Raw genomic sequence first — 23,354 nt, 5'->3', positions numbered from 1 at the left:
CATTACCATGTTAGATACAGTAGCAGAAACTAGCACCTTTTTTTGCCACCATGTAAACTAAAACTCTAGAAATAGATCAAAAGTAGAATCTTATGAAGTTGTTCTTGCAAGCATATAATTTGGATTAACGAGAAATTTTCCAGTTTTGATTCTCAGATGTTTAACAATAATACCAGCAAGAAGTACGAAACGAGAAAAGCATTTATTCTCAACCAAAAAAAAAAATTAGTTCTCTGAGATTCTGGACCAGCTACTTCATCTTAATCGACAAAACTTCGACTTCTCATATGAGCGATAACTCAGAGCTTTCGGAACCGTATTTGTTCCAAAGAACAGAAACTAATTTCGTGCAGATACTTTTTTTTTTTTTTCTTTTTCTTTACATATTTCAAAACATATTTTTCTTTCCGTCATCGGCAGAACAGCTGATCCACTAGGTTAGATGCTTATCCCATAAAATATAACTAGAGTTTAGTGCAATGTACTCTGGGACCTGATTATATAAAGTTTACTTTCCAGAAAATGGCAAATAGCACCTGTAGATAATATTGGGAAGAGAAGCTCTAAAAAATTGAATGATGTTTGACGTCACCGAATCAAAAGTCAATTAATATTTATGGGTATTACTATAGTCTGTTACTTTAAAATACGAAGTTCAGGATTACTTTCCGCCACCCAGTTTGTCCCATAACCATGAAAACAACAGTCGCAGAAAAAAGTCGACCGCATTTCCATTTTCGCCTAGAGCATTTCGCTTCACGAAAAGTGTACGAACGAATGCTGACTCGAACTGCAGTCTCAGGTGAAATGAAGAGAAAAATGAGTAACTATCGTAAACGACTTTGAAGAGCTTATTTTAAAGTAACAGTCTATATCGCCATAAATGCTTAATGCGACAATCGAGAAAAGAAGGCTGCGTATAAGATATGAAATGTGGCGCAATAAGAGTTTCTTCACAAGTATTTGTTGTCAAGTTCAAATAATCTGAAACATTTTAAGGTATCAACTTAATCACAGTAGATATCTTTCACGATACATAATCAGACTGTATGATTATTTTCCATTAGAAAAAATCTTCATTTTTTAAGACATCGTCATAGTTAATGTTGAAAGAATATTCTGGTATAATCATGAAACGAAACGCCAAACTGGCGAGCGTAGACCATAAAATTCTCCGACAGAAAAAAAAAATCTGCCAGTCGAATTCAAAAATAAAGTACATAAAACTCTTTTATTGGATTTTATTAGACGCTCTGGAAATTTTTATGCAAGAGACTGTGTCTTATGGTGCCTGCAATGAAAAATGCAGCTAGTTACCTTCTCCCACATACACAATACTGGCCTTTGTCGCAAGGCAGTTATCATTTGAGACTTTGAAATCCAAAAGCACACTTGTCTTTTGCTATTCTCTGTTTATTTGCCATGCTCAACTCCATATAAGTGGGCATTTCGCATTTCTCAAAACCAGCGCAACGCTTAAATGATGCTATTTCAAGTTATTTATCCACCATTCGCAAAGCTGCTTGGAGGATTTTAAACTGAACTTCTTTTAATTGTTTGTCAGCAGCCGTTTTATGATCTGCTTAATTGCGGTGCAAAACAGTATATAAATTTCACAGAGAATTAATTCCGATAAATTAGTGTCGGTGTTCATTAAAACAACTCTTTCTTCAATGAAAGAAAATAGCATCAGTTTCATTTACAAACTGCAACACTGTATATTATAATTCAATATTCAACAATATAATGCTGTTTATTATACTAGTATATAGCGCTATATGTATTTAAGAAATTCTAGCGAAAAGAACTTCGGAGAAACTCCAGTCATTGAGCTTTAAAATGTAATTGGATCCATGTCTAATAAAATTTAAGCTTTAATTCTAAAATTAATTTTATTTAACATTAAGACATCTTAGAAAAACATGAAACGGAAATTAGAAATTCGCTCTTTTTATCATCAGATGGCGTTTTTCTTCTGTTTCCATTGTTACTCAATTCTATAAAAAAAATTAAAATTTTGTAATCATCCATTATAAATTATATAAAAATATTCAGTTTAAAAGAAGTTCTTTGGTACCCCTGACTTTCTTACGAAATTAAGTTGACTTCACATTCTGGGGACTCAGTTTATTCCAATATTATTTTAGAGCAAATTGAATAGTAGGTAATAAAATGTTCTCTATGCATTAAAAAAATTTGCTAATATGAGTAATTATTTGAAAACTAGGCTCACTTAAATTATTTACTTAAATTATAAGTTTATTATTCGAATAAAATTGAAAAATTCCATTTTTCTTGTTTATTCTATAAAGAAACTCTGTCTCGAAATAACTCAAAAAGTTATTTTATCTCCTACAGAATGTGATCCTGCACTCTGTTCACCAGTTGTATGGCCTGAAGATCTCGAGGAAGGCCAAACTGCCGAAATGGTTAACGATTCGTGTTGTCCAAGAGTAGAAGTAACCTGCCACACTTTATCTTGTCCCGAGAAGCCAGAATGTGAGGCACGTTTAGAGCGCATTGAAACAGCAGGAGAATGTTGCACAACGTACAAATGCAGTAAGTTATTCTTTCCTAGATATCTTTCATTCTACAGCAAGATCATTGATAAGAATTTTAGCTTCTATAAAACTGGTGAAAATCTGAGACAATTAATAATCATAATAATGTTTCTTTATATTTACGCTTATTTTTACTAACTCTCATTGGGATTAAAACTGAGTATGAGTGATGCGTACATATGCAGTGGCAACTCGGTATACGTCATTCCAGATCCTTGAACATATAACAAACTGGAAGTGTAACACCCGAACTTTTCCAGCAACAAATAAACGGAAAATAATTAATCCGTTCTTATGAAAAATTCTATTGTTATTATTATAACATTGTTTAACACTACACATAAAAGTAATTAGTGAAATAGATCCGGCACATCAAAGAGCACTGCACATGATACTGTACATAAATGTTTTTTCTGCTATCCAGATCAAAAACAATTTTCCAACATGTTCTATTTAATCCCCCTCTTGCAATGGTAGCCAATCACAATCGAAGACATTATAGTATGCGTCACATGGATGCAACAGCCAGGTCCAGGATGCGCATGCCGGCAATCTTCATACGTTTTAACTATCTCTTTTTCACCTCCATGCTGATCCTTACAACGTTTTCGGTGCTTGATTCTTCTCATCACTTTCCTAAAACTCACTGTTAATGAATTTGCAAAAAATAATACGCGAAACACAAAACTACTTGAAAGTTTAAAGTTATGGCGCTAGTTGTTTACTGAATGATAGCAAGAGGTGCATTGACGCTAATGGCAGTCCTAGCAGTGTCTTCGAAAGACATAAATAAGTATACATCGACCATTCGTGACTCATCGATCTCGAGTCATATTTCAAACAAATCTCCTATGCCAGCAAAAATTTTCGCGTCTCAACAGGATGTATACCTAAGTTGGAAGTATTTCAAAGCAGACGTATATAGAGGTATCACTGTATTTGCATTTATTTCTTTCTACGGGTATGTAAAAAACTCACTAAAAACTCTTGTTAATTGTTATTATACATTTGCCCTGTCTCGGATAGTGTTCATATTTAAAATTTCAATTTTTTATCTCTCATGTATATAGCAGTCCAACAGCTATTTATGTGAGGAAGTACATTAACTCTCTGTATAAAATAAACAGAAAGTATCTCAGTGTATCGGGTTCGAATCCCGGAAAAGGCACGGATGATTGTACGTGTATAGTGTGTGTGCGGGGAGAGGGCATTCAAAATACATGGCTAGTTGATAGTCCGCTCGAGAAGTGGTAGTAGAGAGGAAAGAGGTGGAAGACTCTCGGACTGCCATGCGGGGTGTTCTCACTCAAAACTGGGGCGGAACTCCTCACTTAGTGCTGCTGGACTATACCTGCATGTCCAATGGTGAAATTCTGAAGTCCCCCTCACTCCTACATATACCTACTCAGATGGATTCTGCGCAGGGCTTGGCCAACGTAACGGCAAATTTGGTGAGCTCTTGTTTCTAAGATTTATTTTCAGTGCTTGCATAGTAATAATGGTTTATTTTATATGCATTGTAGATTTTAAACGTTTCTCTATGTTTGGGTGCAGTTTTTTACCGATTTGCACGCATTAATGACTGTTATAGAATGTCTTGAAAGTATATGTGTATTAAAACTAACAAAGATGCCGCCTTTTTGCAAAAAAAAATCAAAAGTTTCAGCCTTAAGTGGATTGCTGCACCATAGTATGAAGTCTTTCTGTCCAGTGGTTAAGAACTGTTCTTTACAGCTGTTAATGCTCTACCTACGTTTTTAGCTTTGAGATTTGCATTCACAAATCGTGTTACAAAGGAGTTTTTCTGTATAAACTGTATTTTAGGATGTAGTACTCATCAAAGGCTACATTTTGGTAGATATACATCTATGCCTTTTCCGAGATTCGAACCCAAGTCCATCAATACGATAGTCAGCATCACTATACAGGCTGAGCGGCACTATACTAACCACTATACACTATACTAACCACTATACAGGCTGAGCGGCTGTCACCAATAAAACGGGTAAACAGCAATGAAACGAATCAATTACATTTTGCCCATTGCCTTCGACTCTCACTGGTGGCCCGAGATACTCTAGGCACTCAGGAACAGCCATCCTTTTGATGACTAGAGCTTAAAACCATCCTTTTGATGACTAAAGAATTTCTGTACAACTGTAAGAGTGTGGTTCCAAAATAGTCTGAAGGAACCAGTCCAGGGGATATCTGCAGGAATCTTGCATGAGTGCAAAGCTATAGAACATTACATTCAACAAAATCGTCAAGTTCAACTGATCTCTTAATTGCAAGGTTTTGCCTATGCAGAAAGCGTAGCTTTCGTGAAAAGTAAAAACACAATAAAAGCACTAAAGTATAATGCTAACGAAACGTTTAATATTTCAAAACCAATGTCAAAAAATGAAGCTAAAATTTGCACCCTTGAAATATACCTCCTGCCACAAAAAACGTGCTTCTAAAAATTGATAATTATAGAATAAGAAATGTAAAAGCATCAAATATCTTGGTATCACAACGGCCCACAAACTGACTTGTATTTCACACTTCAAATTCCTAACAAATACACTAGCTACAACCTTACTTGCTGCCAGGTTTGGCAGGTTTGAAATGCGGCCTAGTCCCCCCATAAGGAAGGTACTAAATTAAATGGTCATCTTCAAAATGATTACATATGAAATGCGAATATCAACACATCCGATGACTGTCAGTAAAATAAGAACACTTAGAGCGATACAAAGACTTTTCTTACTGCCAGTCATTACGGCCTAGAGAAGGACATCAAATTTTGCCATAAATATTCTTACGGGAGTAATTTCCTTCAACATTATGGTAAAAATTTAAGCAGAAAGTACTAAAATTCTGCAACTAAAACAAAGTATGGAATTGAGAGGGCAATCCTTAATCCCAAGTCATTTCTAACAAAAACCATTTCTCCACCAAAAACATCCGGCATTCATTGCAAACCGAAATACAATTTAACATCCATCCAAGAAGAATCCTGAAACAATACCCAGTAGCATTTACAGATGGGTCACAAATTCATAGTAAGATGGGAGCAGCGGCTTTGATGTAAAGTATCTCTATTAAATTCTATTAAATCGCAGAGGCACCTTTCAAAAATAACTGCGTTTTTCAATCAGAATTATTCGCGATACAAGCAACAGTCTTCTCTGCAATAGAATTACATTTGAAGAACAGAAGTATTCACCAACTGCCAAGCTGTACTACTTGCTATCAAAATTCCAGTGAAATCTTCGCCAGTAGCACAGGACATTAATAAAATCTCAACCCAAAATTAAATCAATCCTAGATAAGAGGGCACTCCGAGCACTGAGGAAATTAGAAGGCGGATGAACTTACAAAGCAAGCAGCTCAAACGCAAATACGTCCATTTGTCAGCATCTCTTGACCACGCTCTCAGCTAAAGTACAAAACTGAAGAAAATAGCACTGAAGAGCTGGCAGCAAGAATAGGATTCCGGAACCAGAAGGAAAGAGAATACGCGATTTGTTCTAAAATATTTCAAAGAAACTAACAAGTTCCAGCCCATTTCTTACCCAGTTTGTAACAAGTCCTAGCTCCTTCCCCACATATTTCTTCTTTTAACATTTGTAAATGTGGGGAAAGGGGAGCACTACATTTTTCAATGTCCAACGGCCAAGGAATTTCATCTGAAATATCCTCGGATTATTGCCTGGGTATGTAAAAGATTTATCATTAAAATTATATGCTTAATCAACAGTATCGTGAACAAACTAGCAAATGAAAGCAGGGACTTGCGTCAAGGAACATAATAGAAGGTTAAATTGCTATTGCTGATAGCATCTTTGAACTGCTGCAATAATTCTTAAATGAAATGTGGTTTTAGGACTATATTTTATTTTATTTATTATTAATTTCATTAAGATCATATTAGTTTGTAAGATTTATCTTAATTTTTCTATCAGTTAATTTTGAGTTAAAGTTGCTTTCCTATCTTTCCTTAATTTCACCTTATAACTTCCGTCCAGAACGTATTTTCAGAATCGCGTTTAATGAGGAGAAAGAGGATTTAACTGTAAATTTCTACTGACTTCGTTAGAGAGCCTGAGAATCTGCTCAGTGAGCGTTAGCCTTTTTGGCGATACTGTCTCACAAGCTATTATTACTCTCAGCCGTATACTATAGGCCCTTGATAGCTTCACTGTTAGTTAGCATTAAGGGGCCAACTCTGTTAGAATCTCGATAGCTTCGGCTATATCTTTTTAGATAAGTTAATTAAGTTTTGTAGATTGTTATTCCTGAGATCAAGCCCAAATGGAGGCTTCATTGTAACTCCAAGAAGGAGTCGTCTGTTAACTTTATTTTGAATAATAAAAGGTAATTAACCCTTCGTACGTTTACGTTTCTATCTCTCTGAACTAAGCGATTATTCGCTTATCAGTTCTCAAAGTTCCAGACACCTTGCAGTACATTCAAAGTTTGGAATCTTACAAATTATTGAAATTTATTTGCATTACTATAGTATTTAGAACTATAATTGGGGTGAATTTACTAGTATATTGTTTTAGAACTAAATTTATGCATTACTGTACAAATAAGAAGAAATTAATTTAATCAATGTATTAAATAATATTGTACCGGGGTAATAATGTAAGTGTAAATAATTTAACCTCTTTTTGAACCAAATAAATACTGGAGCTCGTCGTTCCTGAGGTGGTTACTGGAGGTTGGACGTAGCAGCTCTGCTAGCCGTTGTGGACATGCACATGGTTTTTATACCAACAGTGAGAAACAATTAAAACCCTTTTGGCTCACACACATGAGGTGCTCTCGATCCTGAATATTAAAGATCTACGGATTTGTCCTATATAAGCTAAATCCCATTCACAAAGAATTTTATGAATACCCCATGAAAAAAGGTTCGATGTTTCGTTTGAAAATTCTATGCTATAAATGCTATAAATGAATGCTATAAATGCCTAATGAATCAAGGTCTGTTATTTTTCGAAAGCCAAAGTTATTTCTGGCACTAATTCTCCTTTCAATTTCGATTTCCTTGAATTTTTTGGAAATCATTTTGGGTAATGTATGAAGTAGCTTCCTTATTTTTTCTTAGCGGAGACATAAAAAAACTTTTCCGTACCTCACCTCTATTTTTCGTTTGACCTCATATTCAAATTTGCGCGTGAAACATCACAACTTAAGCTATTTTTATCATAACAACAATGCTTTGAGCAATATTAGACTAGTTCCAAAGAAAGTGCATTCAGAGATATTTCTACATTTTATTTCTGTTAATTTTTTCATTGAATTGCTTTTTGTTTATTTTTAAATTGCACAAAGTTACTTTTCTCAAGCATTAGTCCTTGGTATGTAAATATCCTTTGCATTCAATCCTTCGCATGCACAGAGCGTTTACAATGTTTTATGGCCGAGAAATCCAATTTTTGTTCAGTCAATATTTGTTCTAGTGAAGTCAAAGAAGGAACACCGAAAAGTAAATAAAATTTCATCACTCCTCTCAACGACTTCATAGCAATGAAATGTGTAAAATTTCCTAATATTCTCCTTCATCGCCTAGGTTTAGTATGTGAGACTACTTTCAGGTCTCTAAAGTGATATTTCACCTTAAAAAGCACCATTCTGAGGGCATTTCAAGCATTCGGAGGATGAAAAAAAAAGGGAGTAAAAAGCACTCTAATACTTGACTCGAATAAAGTGATTCGAAAGTTTTCCATGGACATGTTAAGACATGTACGGAAGTAACTAGAATGGCTGGAAGGAAAAGCTGTGATCAACGTCATTCCCTTCAAATCTGTTTTTATGCTTTCACTTCTAAACTTTTGTAGACACACTAAATTAACTTAAAACACGGGTTCTCAGGCAGAAGGTTTTGTTGTTTTATTTAAAAAACACACTAAAAATAAAAGTAAATATAACATTTTTCTGAAGTATAAAAATTAATATATTTGACATTATTTCGTATTAATCTTTAGAAAAATAATTTATGCTGCGCTAAGTATAATAAAATTCCTAAGTTCTTTTTCTTAGATTTAATATTATATATTCCTATTTTCTCTTCTGTATTTCTATAAATTTGCGGAGATTATTAAGATTACTTAGATTTTTCAGATCGTTAATGTTTATTTCATGCTTTGGTAATAGTAAATAACAAACTCAAAATTACTGTAATTTTTTCCTTTTTACTTTAACAATAATTTGAATCATCAAAACATAATTACGTTAGGTGTTTCTATGTTTACACGAGACGTTCTGTTCCATGTTAGAATGGAAATATTCACGATCTTCCACCTTTGAAAATGACATCATATTTAGCGGATAAATAATATTTAAAATGGAATTTTACGAATCCAAAATCTCGATTTCAAATCGGTAAGTCTTCTGAGATTTATCCGGACTCAATGCAGAATTTAAGACTTAACAAAGAAAAATTGACAAAATAATTGAATGCTCCTCAGAGATATACGTTTCTTGATTTTAGATCAAATACTTGTAAAGCATAATGTCCTTTTAAAATCGCGTTTTTCTAAAAGCAGAAACAATAGTTTTTCGATTTTGAAGCCCCATATATGATGTAACCTTCTTCGTATGTATTTAGTTCTCAGGAAAACGACATTGAGCTTTAATCATAATATAATAAAAATAATAAAATTGGATTCTTTATTATTACTAATATGAAAGATATAAAAACATGCCTTGTATTGTTCATAAGCAGGAATAATATTAAATTGAGTTGCTCTAGGATAACTGCTCAGATCGTTAGCGGTGTAACAAAAATTCATGAGAAGCTGTGGGTAGAAATAATGATTTCCCAAACAAAACTACACATTCGAAAGGACTTGATTTTTACGAAAGGTGAGGAAACTGCTTCGTGTTCCTCTGTCAGAAATGTTGTGAGAAATTCAGTCGAACAGAAGCAGAGCTTATCTGAATTAAAGAATTTAATGGCAAGTGCAGAATTAAATGTTAATTAAATTCAGTCTTCAAGTGGTTTAACAGAAAATTTTTAAAAAATCTCTGTCTTCATATAGTGAATTTGGTCGTACGAATGTGATACAACACCGGATCGACAATGAAAGCCATTCGCTTATTAAGCACCATCCTCGGTGTATCCCTTTGGTAAAACAAGAGGAAGTGACAATACAGTGGCAATATTTAGTCTTCGTTTAGTCCTTGGGCATCACTTTTCGTCTTAGTCCGGAAAATGCCTCCGTGGTAGTAGTGGTACAACACCAAAGAACCTCCAGGGAATCTCACTTTTAAATCATCAGCAACAGGCTGATTAAGTGTCTTAAATGATTCAAACTTATTTTTTAGACTGCTGCGTTTTGCCTCCGTTTGTTGAATTTGATGTAAGATGCGATGCGAAACACAGTCCATACCTGGTTTTTCAAGAAGTTTATTGCTGTCGATACGTATCTTTTCACCGAAGTCCATTGACTTATTAGGAATCTCACACCGTTGATATAATCAAGACTTGATCGAACTTCCTTTTGGCAAGTAGATTTTTTAGATTCTCGTCTATGTACATTGAACCCATATCCAAATCCCTACAAGGAGACGGCTCCACGCAATTTTGTGTAGACTACAGATGTCTAAATGCCATTACAAGGAAAGACAGTAGTTACCTGTACTCCTGTTTTATTATTATTAATAAAAAAATTGCCACTTTCTTCCTGCTCGTATGTGCAGGTAAGGGAGCTGATGTTTTCTGTGCAAAAACTGGATAGTGAGTTTTCTGTAAATAAAGAAAAATTAGGGTCCTACAATACATTTTTACTGTTATTATAACGATGCCTGTCCATCTGTGGGTCTGACTGATGTATTAAACTTCCAAATTTTTTTATTTTCTGTATTTAAGCTTTCTACATTTATATAAAAGCAGGTGATTATTTTGGAATAAAACTTGACAAACGAAAGTAGTGCTTTATTTGTAATCCATAACAGTTTTTAATGGACACCGGAAGCGGTATTTTAATTGAAGTATAACAGTTGAGTTATCGACATAATGTATTTACCATTTATTACATTTATAAACTTTAATATATTGTTGCAGTTGAGCGACCTTTTTTTGCTTATGCCTTATTATCGCAGTAATTTGCTTGAAGATCAAAACGAATCTAAATTTGTTGATACTAAAGAAATGGCACAGAAGAAAATTAAATAATATTTTTTCAAAGCATTTTTAAATATATTATGAACGCTTAATTTTCTTTTTTTAATTTTTTTAATTAAATTATATATTATTCAACTAACTAATAAAACACAGGAGTACATATTTGATTATACTGGTTCAACTTTAGCAAAGTGTATTTGTACACATGGCCTGATAAAATGTAATAAAAAAATTTTTCGTGTTAGAGGCCTCTCAGTTTATTGGAAGGTTTTCTTTACAAATGATTAACTAGAAGTGATGCTTTACTTAAAGCGGGTTGCTATTTAAAACATGAAACTGGTGGAAGGATACGTGCTGGCCACATCAGACTAATATTTTTAACCAAGGTTTTTACTGAACATGTCAAAGTACGAAGACTTCCCAAAATACTATACCTGGAAGTGAATCTGACGCTACTTTAACGACCGCAATCAAAATTTGCTGATATCTCCATCTTTAAAGCTTATTAGAACTCTAAAATAATTATTTTGCGATCAGTGAGATTACGCATTACTTGTTTCGTATCCAATGTATAAGGATAATTATCCTGAATATCGAGAAGTATGACTTGTAAGCTCTAATAAGCCGTCATTAATTAGTATAATATCCTTATTAAGTCATATGAGCATCTAGTTGAGTTCTGATTCTGCATAATGCAAACGTGATTCTAATTTTGGGGGGCATACAGAGGTCGTAATATTTTGGCCAAATTAAAATGGCTGCCGAAATTAACCAAAGTTTGACTTTATATAAGAAACGCGTTCGCGCGTAAAGCGTTAATCAATCAGGAATGAGTTCAGAGGTGGCATTTGCCGGATGGCCGGATGGCATGAGTTGACTTAACTTCAACTTTTTGACGCTTGACGCGTCAGTTTCAGGCATCTCATTTCAAAAGTCCAATTTATACCATGGTTTTTAAATGATTGCACTTTAAAAAATTCTTCTTGTTGGGAAAAAAAAAGGTCAAATGGACTAATCTTAATAAATATTTCAGATAATAATAAAAAAATGCGTATGCTAATAGAATAAATAGCTTTATAAATTATTTAAAGAAAAATTCTCAAGTTTATTTTTATAAGAAAGAGATCAATTTAGTATTTTCCAAACTACAATTATTTATTCAAATGAACAAAGTTAAAAAAGAACCTTTAAAAGAGGTTCATGTTAAAGTATTTCCTAGTTTTGTCTTCAACATCAATGTATGCAGTGAACTTCTCAAGTACATTTTTTTATGCAATGAACTTTCTAAGTACAAGTACACTTTCCCCCCGAAATATTAAGAGAGAATAAGAAGAATTTTGTTTGAATAATTAAGAAGAATTTTGTTTTTATTTGAAAGAACGTACAAAAGAAAGTTGAAAAAAATTCTTATTTGCATATGTATGCTTTAATTTAACTCATATTAGCAAACGTATTGCTATTTTCAGGGTACGCCATAAATTTGGACACTTCAGAAAGTATAAAAAAGTTAAATTCAGGATTTCTCGTAAAATTTTGCTTTAAAAAAAGAAGATGCTTAAATATTCCTTCTCTATTTTTCAGAGCCTCCAAAAGACGTTTGCGTGTATACATACAACTATGAAATTATTGATGGTCTCCAATCTCCCGTGGATCCCGCAAATGCAATTACTCAAGTATATAAGGTAAGAAAAACCGATGTATCCAGGTATTTAAAGAATTCACTAAACCTATTAGACTATAATACCATTTATAAATACCCCTATTTATTCGCATATTTCTTGCTCGCGCATACTTCCCCCTCTCGGATTTTCAGTGTGTTATTTAGAAACTTCTGATTTATGGTAGAAATGCAAAATGTATTCACAAATATGAAAGTATTTCGTATAAGTAAAAGGAACATCATTGAAAATGATAAGTCGTCTGAAATACATGATGTAATAGTGTTATGTGTCGCTCTGTGTGCTTTTTAATACGCTATATTTATCATTTAACACTTTACGTCGTAGCACAGTGAGCTGAATTTCATTCTGCAGTTGTAAAAAGTCGCAGGAAAAACCAGTGTGAAAATTTTTGTCTTCCGCTTCAAACGCATTAGTTTCCCTCCCTGACACTGAGAAGTAGGGAGTCTAGTGTTAAACCTCAACGCTGCGATGTCCACACAAAATAACGTCTAGAGCATTGTAAAGCATCCGAAGAAGAGAGTGACAGTTTTGTTCTTCAATAGAATTACCTGAAGGAGAAAATTCCTGTGGTTATTTCTTTTGTATCGCTGAAGCTGAGTTCACACATCAATGCGGTCACGCGTTCGCGCGTAAAGCGTTAATCAATCAGGAATGAGTTCAGAGGTGGCATTTGCCGGATGGCCGGATGGCATGAGTTGACTTAACTTCAACTTTTTGACGCTTGACGCGTCAGTTTCAGGCATCTCATTTCAAAAGTCCAATTTATACCATGGTTTTTAAATGATTGCACTTTAAAAAATTCTTCTTGTTGGGAAAAAAAAAGGTCAAATGGACTAATCTTAATAAATATTTCAGATAATAATAAAAAAAATGCGTATGCTAATAGAATAAATAGCTTTATAAATTATTTAAAGAAAAATTCTCAAGTTTATTAGCAGTAATAAACCTTAATAATCAACCATAAATGGTATATGGTTGATAATTTTTACAGAAGCAATAAATCACATTTATTTTACAGTCTGTTTACAGTTTACAGTCTGTTTTACAGTGATGTCTTGTTCATCCCCAGATGACTCGGGTGAATCAGAGAGAGGATTAAGACGTCTCTTCAGAAAAATTATACTCTGCGTAATTTTCCCTTCCAGGTTTTCAAGCAGTCAGACTAGTAGGGAAAGGCAATATAAGAGTAAATGCGATATGCCTTGAATTTTAAATAAAAGTATTTAAAAAGTTCTGGAAATGTGTGCTTATCGTAATCCTAGAAAAACACATCTTTTGTTTTTTGTCAGTTTAACGCATTTATCTTCCGCAAACGAAATTATCCTTCCGATTTCCGGTATAAATGTTTGAATATCTCTCCGTCGCATTAAAGTAGAATTTCGTTTTCTGGAAGGGAAAGGTACTATAGTTTTACCGCTGAAATAGTCTTGAAATTTTCAGGTGTTATCTGCAAATAAAAAACCGATGCAAACTGTGGCAGTTCGTATCGGATGCGAGCCCAGAACAGAATAGACAAAGAAGCGCGTTCATCCGCAGTATAGGAACCCAAGTACTGGCAAATATAATTTATCTTTGAATTACTATGCTTTTGTGTGCACATTCCTGGGTGGTAGCAGGAGGTACAGCAGCTTGAGTAATATGATACACAGCATGAGAATACCGGACTCGTGCAATGGCAGGTCGTTGTGCGGGAGATTCTTTACCCTGTCGAAATAATAAAAATCCTTCTCAGGAATTGCTCGAAAATTGAAGAAAAAACAAACTATCACAGGTTTTGAGACAAATAATGCAATGAAATACAAAATGGCACGAATTCGTTAATACATGTAGATACATCAGATCCCAAGAGGTGCAGAATATCTGATGCGCAAATCACAAATGGTATTTAAAGAAGTGGGCCAAAGAAGCAGTTATCCTTATTTAAATCTGGAATATATATCCTTCCCAACCTCAAACGCCTCTTCCATTCCGGACATAAACTTTACTGTGTATATCATATGTAACGCACGGTGAAGTTGTAGAAACATTAGGTATTTTTTTAAAAGCAGGAGTCGTGAAAAATCAGCAACACCTTCGCCGGGAATCGAACCACGGACCTCTAGAATATGCACCCAGCGTGCTGACCGCTACACTACAAAGGCATGCTAAGAAGGTGGGAGGAACACCTTATTACGAACTTTATAAATCTTGCTTGACATAAACCATTTTTAGTGCATCTTTTAGACTGTAATAGTGATTGTTGCCAGACATTAACTATCTTCAATATGTCTTCTAATTTGCAATAGCGATTGTTACTAGACTATCTTTGGTATCTTTCAGACTGTTGTAGTAGTATATTTGTTCTTCATATTGCAACAGAGTGAGGGAGAATGCTCATTTATTTATTGATAATGTTCTGATGCTTCACAATCACAAGCAGATTTCTAATAAAGAGCAGAAATGAAACAGTTTTATTGCTATCTATTAAACAGTATTCTACCTGAAAATAATCAACAGTTTTAAGAACGATAATATTATGTTTGCAAAGAATTTACTATGTTACAAACCGTATTTTTTTTTTACTTCAAAGATTTGAAAAGAATGTGACGTTAAAAAAGATATATCTAAAAAAACAGCTCAAAATCTATAGAATTATTATTTTAAACATACGAGGAATCAAAATTCATACAAATGATTATTTTGTAACAAAGCACATAATACTACGTGGATCGGATAATTCTGAAAGGTTTTCAATTTCAACCCCCATTAGCCCATTTATGCCGGAGGTTTAAATTTTTGAAAAATATGCATCAAGTTAATATATGTTAGCTAAAAAAATATTGGAAACAAAGATTTAAAGATCAAAAATTAATTTCTCAACCCATTTTATAGTTATATGGTGCTCCAAATATGGAACGCTAGGTAAATCCATTGCTGCATTATGCATATTATATGAGACTCTTGAATTTATCTTAGAAAGTGGCTTTTAATGACTAAACTCTTCACATATTTAAACTTCATACATAAGTACACACAATATCACATTATTCGGTGTGATATTCATCTGAACACTTAACATGTAAAGCAATATCACATTTTTCACACCGAAAAGTGGTGTTCTTGTGATATTGGGAACAGTGTGTTTGTTCTGACTGTTTTACTATTAAATGATCCATTTCATCATAGCGTCAATCAATATTGCGTTTTGCATAAGTCTTCCTTTTTGTTCTGGTTTTGCAGTATGACCATGAGTCTCCAGTTAATGGCATGCCGCTCGTCGACGAAATTCAAAAAAAAAAAAAAAAAAATCATCGACTTCTTTTCATATGTTTTATTAAGTTGCGAAGCATTTTGTAAGACCAGTTCAAAACAGAACAAAAGCGGGTTTGAGTACCACTTCTTGCGACGGATTTATGCTCGGTACTTATCAATGTTTGCATCAGCTCTGTTCACGCCTCCCATAAATTGATTATAAACTTTGTTCAGATTTGGCTGCTGAATTTGGATTTTCTTTTTCTGTTTCTGAGAATAACGACTGAGATGGCACACAGGATTCACACCAACTCCAGATGATGCATCTGTCACAATACTGTTGTTATGCCATCTGCAAATAATGATGCCTTTGCCATCAGTTAGATAACCAAATTTGCCTCTTTGAGAGCACCGTCTGATTCCAGCTGGCATTAGTCAACACGATTTTTTCGCACTGTACCTGATGACCCATTGAAGTGAGCTTGTCGAGCAGTGAAATACTGTTGAAAATGTTATCAAGTACAAAATGATATGTGTCAAGATATCAAGTCAAGATTTATACGGTTACTTTGAGTTCAGTGATTTCACCATCAAGAAAAAGTTCAAGAATCTCTGTAGGAGTTTTCACTATTGTGAAGAAAACATTTGTTACTTGTGTAACTCTTCCCTTTCTATGCTGTGTATTTAGACTAGCTTTTTTTCACTTACGAATCTTTGAAAATTTTTTTCCAGTTGCTACACAGTAGATGTGGACGCAGTTTCATACTCAGAAGAATCATCTTCAGGTATGAATAAAGGTCATCTGATTCAGAATCAGCATTAGAACCCTCTCGAATAAGATAAGCAGGTGCACGCATCAAAGAACCTCTCAGATTATTTATTGTTCCTCCTTTATCTCCGGAGTCCTCGTCCGAAACGGGTGATGTAGAATTTTCAAGTGGTTGTATGGTTATGGCATTTGCCACAATGTTATCATCTGTCTCTAAAAAGTCAGTTATTTCATGCAAACTTTGATTTTTAGGCATTTTGAAGTTTGTAAAATGCTTTCAACAAAATAACGAGAATGGGAAAATATTAATCCTGACGGTAATGGTTTTTCCTAGTGTTCCAAAAATGGAACACAAATAATTTCAACCCTGTAACTAACATAAGAAAAGGAGCATCTGAATTTTCCTGTTGCAGCATAGTAACATAACATCTTGAGAATGACCACTGTTCAGATCAACTCTGAGCACCGAATAATGTGATATTGTGTGTCTTGGCATATCGCCAGAAATGACTAATTATGTTTACTGAGTGATACCAGAAACCCTTATGAGGCAGAATGAAGTGAAAAATCAAAGTACATTGTCGACCTTGAGGAGTAGCATATAAATAATTTCCACACAACTAACTATTAATGGAGCGCTAGGCATAAATGGGTTAGAATAGTGTGCGGTCTTGATCATTAGTGTACTCCTCTTCAAAAACTGTGCAAAAGATTCTTGTAAGGCAGTTTGTTTTATTTGAAATGTAAAAAGGTATTTAGTCATCATCGACGTGACATCCGTCGGAACACATAACACTTGCTCCACTGCTTCTGAATTCCAACTTAAATTTTAGGGAAATGCTGGTTTAGGTAGCTGTCACAAACTAACCATCATGTTATTTTGCATAGCTTGAATTGTCCAAAAACTTTGATTCTATACAAGTATCATGATTAGGAATTGCTAATTCAATTGAACGACTTGCTGATTCAATCGCTGGAATTAAAGCCGTTTCCGACTATTGATCTTCGTTGCCAACCGTTTGACCGAATTTGTAAAAGAGGGCGCATACATGTAAGTAAATTAAGAGCATACCATCCTTTACTTTATCTTTACTTTAGAATAACATGAGAGTTCGGTTTAATTCTAAATAACTTCGAAGTCCTTCCTCTGTAGAGTTCTTTCCAGAACAGTAATTCCTTAATACTGCTGGTTATATAAAGGTTTCTTATTTAAATAAATTCAGACTATGTATTTTTATACAATTAATTAACCAAATAGAGACATTCTGAATAAGACTGAAAGCACTGCTTTTCAACTCCTTGTGTGTCATATGTAAAAGAAGAAATTTAGAATTTAAGCCAATAACTTTAAAGTGTTGATTAAATCTCAAATTTTCAATTTCTTCCAAAAAGTTACTAAACCTGGTATGCTAAATTTCGCAAAATGTTTTGGAGAAAATAACCAAATTCCAAGATGTAATGTCCTCGGTGCTACTGGAGCTACTTGAAATTAAGAGATTTGAGTATTTTTGTCCTTTCTCCCAAGATGTAGCATATGTAGAAGGAATTTAGAATTCGAGCCAATGACTAAAGGGTTGATTAGATCTCGAATTTTCCAGTTCTTCCGAAAACTGCTAAATATAGCAAGATCTTCGGTGCTGCTAGAGGTATTTAAAAATAAGACATTCGAGTATTTTTGTCCTTTACCCCATGTGTATAAGCAAAAATTTAAATTATTGGAAGTTCCTCCAGAAAGTGTTTTTGTCCTCAGTCATAATAACCTTTGCATATTCGATTAAAAACACTGACAAATAATATGTTAAAAAATTATAACAAATTCAAAATACAAAGAATCACAATTCAGAATGACCAAGCAGTTACACTATTAAATGCAGAAGGAATATTTAAAATTATTTGTACAATTTACTAGAATGGATATCAATTTAATTCCGCTTATAAAAACCTAAGTTACATTGAGCTAATCTTTCTATGCTAATAGATATGCTCCATTTACATGAGTATTCCTATTCTTACTGAACGCATTTGTTTTATTTCAGCTCGGAGATGAATGGAAAGACGGTTTGTGCGAGAAATGCAGTTGCGTTGAGAGTAAAGGCCAACTTGGACCACTATGCACTGTGGAGCAATGTCCACTTCTGGAAGATAATCCAGAAAAGGAGGTCTTAATAAATTTTATTCACAATGTTCATTATAATATAATTTTAAATACTTATTTAAATTATTCATATAGAAAAAGTATTTGGAAACACTGTCAAAGTTGACTTTCCTGATTTTCTATATCTTCTGCAATTTTTCCAGATGAACTGGATTGTACTACCATTATATTCTACTTCTTTCATTCACATAAAAACTGTAGAAAATAATAATAGTAGTAGAGAGTGAGAGAGAGATGGCTGAAGAATAAAAATGCATAAAGTTAATAAAGAAATATTACCCATCAATCATTTTGCTTCATACATCAGTATCTCGTAAGCAGATATTTCAAGATCAGGTATTCTTACGCGAAGAAAACTCAAAGTTTCATTTCTGGACAGAAATCACTATTATTTAAAATTTTCTGTGAAAACTTCTTTTAGCTTCTAATAGATTTAGAATATCTCTGATGTACTTAACAGTGACAATTAGAGACCAAGATGTATAGAAAACACACGGTATTGTTACGTTCTGGAGACATAAACCTGCAAAATATATTCCCCATTTCACTACTTCAGCTTGAACCAAGAATTAGAGTCAAAGCAGCCATGCGTAGTTGTCAGTTAAAGGAAATATTTACTTAAAATTCATTATTTAATTAGAAAAAAAAGTATTGCAAATTGAAACTGAATTATAATTTATCAATATCAGTTCATGAATAATTAAGTAAATTTTATTCACGTATAATTTAGTATATTTCTTGTAGACTATCAGCATAATATTTTTATAAAAAGGTAAATAATATACAAGAATTCTTAATAATCTTGCCCACCTAAGATACAAGTGGCAAAGTCATTTGTTACGAAGTTAATAGGATAATGCTAAAACGGTTTTACATTAAGAGTTTTAAATGTTTGCCTTAAAAATCAGTTTGCAACAACAATTTTATTTTAATAAAACAAGAAGTTTCAGTAATTTAAGAGATCGTTGCAATTTATAAAAGTATTTACTAAACAGTTTTAAACTGTTTAATTATTTAATAAATCATCTATAATAATCATCAGTTAAAAATAAGTTAAGAAAGAATACATGTTATAATTGTTGCTGATGATAATGTGATTCCGCCTAATTCAATTAATTTTGGTGTAAATTATTATATCTAAAACTGCGGGTATTATAGTATTTCCAGTGATGCCTTATTTACTACTGTTTCTAGATTTTTGGAATATCCTCTCTTTCTCTGATGGGGGGCATGTTGGCCAGACCGTTAGACTCCAAACAGATAACTTTTTGAGAAACAAGCTTAGCTTTGCCTAAAATGAATGTAATGGTAATGGTGAAATTGAATTATCAGTTTTAACCTTATTAAAGGTAGAGTTATAATCTTCCCAAACTCACATGGCATTTAGAAACATAATTTTTGAACTGTTATTATGAAATGATTTCTTTTGTGAATCTGAAAATTTAATTTATCTTAAATAATTTATTCAAAATAATTTATGACATTTTCTTGAAAAGTTTGTTTTATGAATTTCTTAGATTCTCGATTTCTTATTAACTTCCACATCGTACCGTGATACACCAACATACTGTTAAACTAATGAAATAAAGAAATGCTTACATTGCTTATATTTACGTAGTTTCAATATTCATACATAACTACACTATGTTTTCTTGTAGGACTACGTATTGCATGAATATCAAGTGCCGGAAAAGTGTTGCCCAGATATTTTCAAAGTCCAGTGCAAAGATGAGTTTGGTAATGTATACGAGGTAAATTCAAGCATAAATCTGATTAATTTAAAACCTTTTTAACATTGTTGATATAATAGAATCGTAATAGAAAAGAAACAGATAATTTGAAAGAACTTCGGAAATTATGTATGTTTTCTACCCCCAACCCCCCCAAAAAAACTTCATTTATTACTTGAATGCCCGGATATACATAGCTGAACCTTAAAATTCACGGCATTGATACTGTCTGAATCCGCTTCATTATGCCCGCATTTATGGTGAGTTTCATGAAAGCTGTTTTGATAATTTCCAGTAATTTGTAGAATCTATCATGAAAACTCTGTGCATAACCTGAGAGCATTAAAATGCTTTAAAAAGTAAGGTGTAACACGAATGCATGAAATTTATGGAAATACTAATGTAATTATTCATTTTTTACCATAAAGTAAACATAAATATTTTGTTAAATGTTAAAATTTTCCAAGATTGCATACTAAGAATCGCAGAAATTTCATGATGCCACTGGCAATCAGAGAAATGTAAGCAAATGTAAAAATAAATAGTATATGTACAAAATTAACGGTAATGCATGCTAGGCTATTGTAATAATTTTACCCCTACCCCACGTCGCTGATAATCTCAGCTGAATATTTCGCCACTTCCGAAAACTGAGTATTGCAGTAAAAATGCACTCATGTCCAAAATTACCTTTACATGCATGAAATCACAGATTTCTCAGCAACTGTAAATACAACTTTTTGAATTTATGTGGAATGCTACATAACATCATAAATAAATAAATAAAAAGGAAAATAAAAAGGGAAAATTTAAGAACAGTGCATTGATATAAAATTATAGCATGAAACAATACAAATGGTAGTAATATGTTACAAGGAGAATTCAAGAAAAAAAATGAAGTTTTACGTATTTAGTATGGAGTCTCCCGCCGTGATTTGTACACACATATTCAAATGTGATTTCATGCTGGCCATAACGTTGTCGGTTTGGAGTGTTCCACTCCTCCAGCAGTACAGTCTTCAGGACATTTACATCTCTAGCAGGAGGATGTCTCCATGCAACTGATTTGCCAAAGTAGTTCCATCCCAAGTTCTCTATCGGATTACGATCAGGAAACTTTGCTAGCCACGGTACGCACTCAGTGTGTTCACGTTTAAGGAATTCGAACGAGGTTTGTTTAATGTAGGTGACCTTTGTCCTCCATAAATAAAAGGTCAGATCCATATGCAACTTGTGAAAAGTTTTAAGACCTCATCCCGATATCTCTAGACCGATCACAGATTCACCTTTGGAAACGTGTAAGGGTGAACATCTATCGATCATTATTCCTCCCCATAGCATCACACCTACATTACCGAAACGGTCATATTCTATAATGTTCTAAGGAATATTTTGCATTCCTGACTCTCTCCAGACATTAGCATGTTAAGAATGAGATGTTAAAGTAAACTTCGATTCATCAGTAAAGAGAGCATGGAACCAATGGTGTTCACTCTAGCTCTGACGTTCTTTACACCAATTAAAGCGATTCCTCTTTTGTGAACAAAGTGAAACGCATACCCTTGGCTCTCCGACATTTAAAGCCTTTTCCATTAAGCCTTCCATTAAGTATGCGGTTTGCCATGTACAACAGTTCCAGCGGCGGCTGCAAGCTCTGAACTCATCTACCTAACAGTAGTTTTCCCGTTACAATGAACAGTTATTTCCAGATATCGATCCTGAAAAGCGGTTGTTTTTCATTTATTGCATTGTCCAGGCCTCCAGAGTTCTGAAACATTTTCCGCAGCGTAGAGACTGTCTGTCTTGAAGTATCTACACATTTCACTGTTTTTATGTTCGTCTGTCCTGCTTCTAAACGACCGATGGCTCTTCTCTTCACAGATTCTTCCTAACGAAACTTAGATAGATACACCAAACCGTTTGGAGGCCTTGCACACTGAAATTAAACAATGCATTGCAGAATTTCACTAAGATATTCACTTTGCGCTTGATTCAGCATCACATGACGTAACGCCTTAACTAGCATATCAGATACCGTTTGATCCCTTTTGATTCGATAATGCTAATCAGGCTTATCTTTCACTCATTCTTTGCAAAAATGGATTACATCGATTGGATACTTCATTAAATATCATTTTTTTTTATAATAAGTAAAGATAAATTTGGACATGAGTGTATTTCCTGTAATTCTGAGTTACTTTTCATAAAACATAGAACACTTTATCATACTTTAACAACATTCTAATAAATCCACACATAGTATCTCTAATTGTGATAGAATTAGTTTTGTGTGTTCTAAAATTCTTCTTAGTTCGGTGTGAACTAAGAAGTTTTTATATTTGAAGAAAAAAGAAACTGAACATCTCGATATATAGTAGACTTTGTTAATGTATTCATGGTTTCCAAAATTCTGTTCTGAATATAAATGTAATAATGTTCTTCTATAAAAATTTTGTGACTTATCACTCATAGTGTCATTGCTTGTCAGTGACATATGAAACTTTTTATCTATGATTAAAAATTATATTTTTTCATATTATCATTTTATTTTTTATTTCTGTTGTTAATCATACGTATAGCATTTTGAGTATAATTTTCTTGTAAGATATGCAAGTTCTTAAACTTGCGCTAATGCACGTTCTGATAGAGAAACAATTCATCTTGTTAACAGATGACCTAAATTTACGATAACAATAAATGTGAATTCTTATCGTAAATTTGCAGTATTTATATTGCAGGTCTTTTCCCCCTCTCCTTATAATATTCTCTCAAAAAAAGAGAAAGATAAGAAAGAGAAAAATAGATGTCTTCTATCTTGGATTAATAAACATCTAATACGTAAAGTGTACAAAATATGTGCTAACTTTGAAAATAACATAAACGTTAACTAACTTATTATTTTTCAAGCTTTTTATTAGCACCGGGTTATTGTTAGCTAAGATTCTGGGCGGTAATAATTATACACGGATTTCAAACTGTGCAAAATATTTGCGCTTCTAGCTCCCTCACAATTCAAGATCCAGTTGAATGTATTTGATAAAGAGTTATATTGTTACAAATGGAGCAGCACCTGTAGTTACTAAACAGCTTCTAACAACAGAAGCTTT

At 33.4% G+C, this 23,354-nt stretch overlaps 1 protein-coding gene across 3 annotated transcripts in view; it reads left to right on the top strand.

Moving 5' to 3' along the window:
• The window catches only part of LOC118189478 (hemocytin-like), a 728,690-nt gene that overhangs the window by 686,413 nt on the left and 18,923 nt on the right, over positions 1-23,354 (top strand). For all 3 annotated transcript variants that reach the window (XM_085820839.1, XM_085820840.1, XM_085820838.1), the window contains exons 92-95: positions 2,359-2,559; positions 12,262-12,362; positions 18,399-18,521; positions 20,176-20,268. In XM_085820839.1, the coding sequence (XP_085676965.1) occupies positions 2,359-2,559; positions 12,262-12,362; positions 18,399-18,521; positions 20,176-20,268 (518 nt within the window). The remainder of the gene's footprint in view (positions 1-2,358; positions 2,560-12,261; positions 12,363-18,398; positions 18,522-20,175; positions 20,269-23,354) is intronic.

The sequence above is a fragment of the Stegodyphus dumicola genome, chromosome 7, assembly GCF_044657685.1.
Source record: "Stegodyphus dumicola isolate Sdum_Otavi_A_Nest chromosome 7, ASM4465768v1".
Classification (NCBI taxonomy): Eukaryota; Metazoa; Arthropoda; class Arachnida; order Araneae; family Eresidae; genus Stegodyphus; species Stegodyphus dumicola.
The sequence above is the reverse complement of the archived record's forward strand: the minus strand, read 5'-3'. Positions and strand labels throughout refer to the sequence as shown.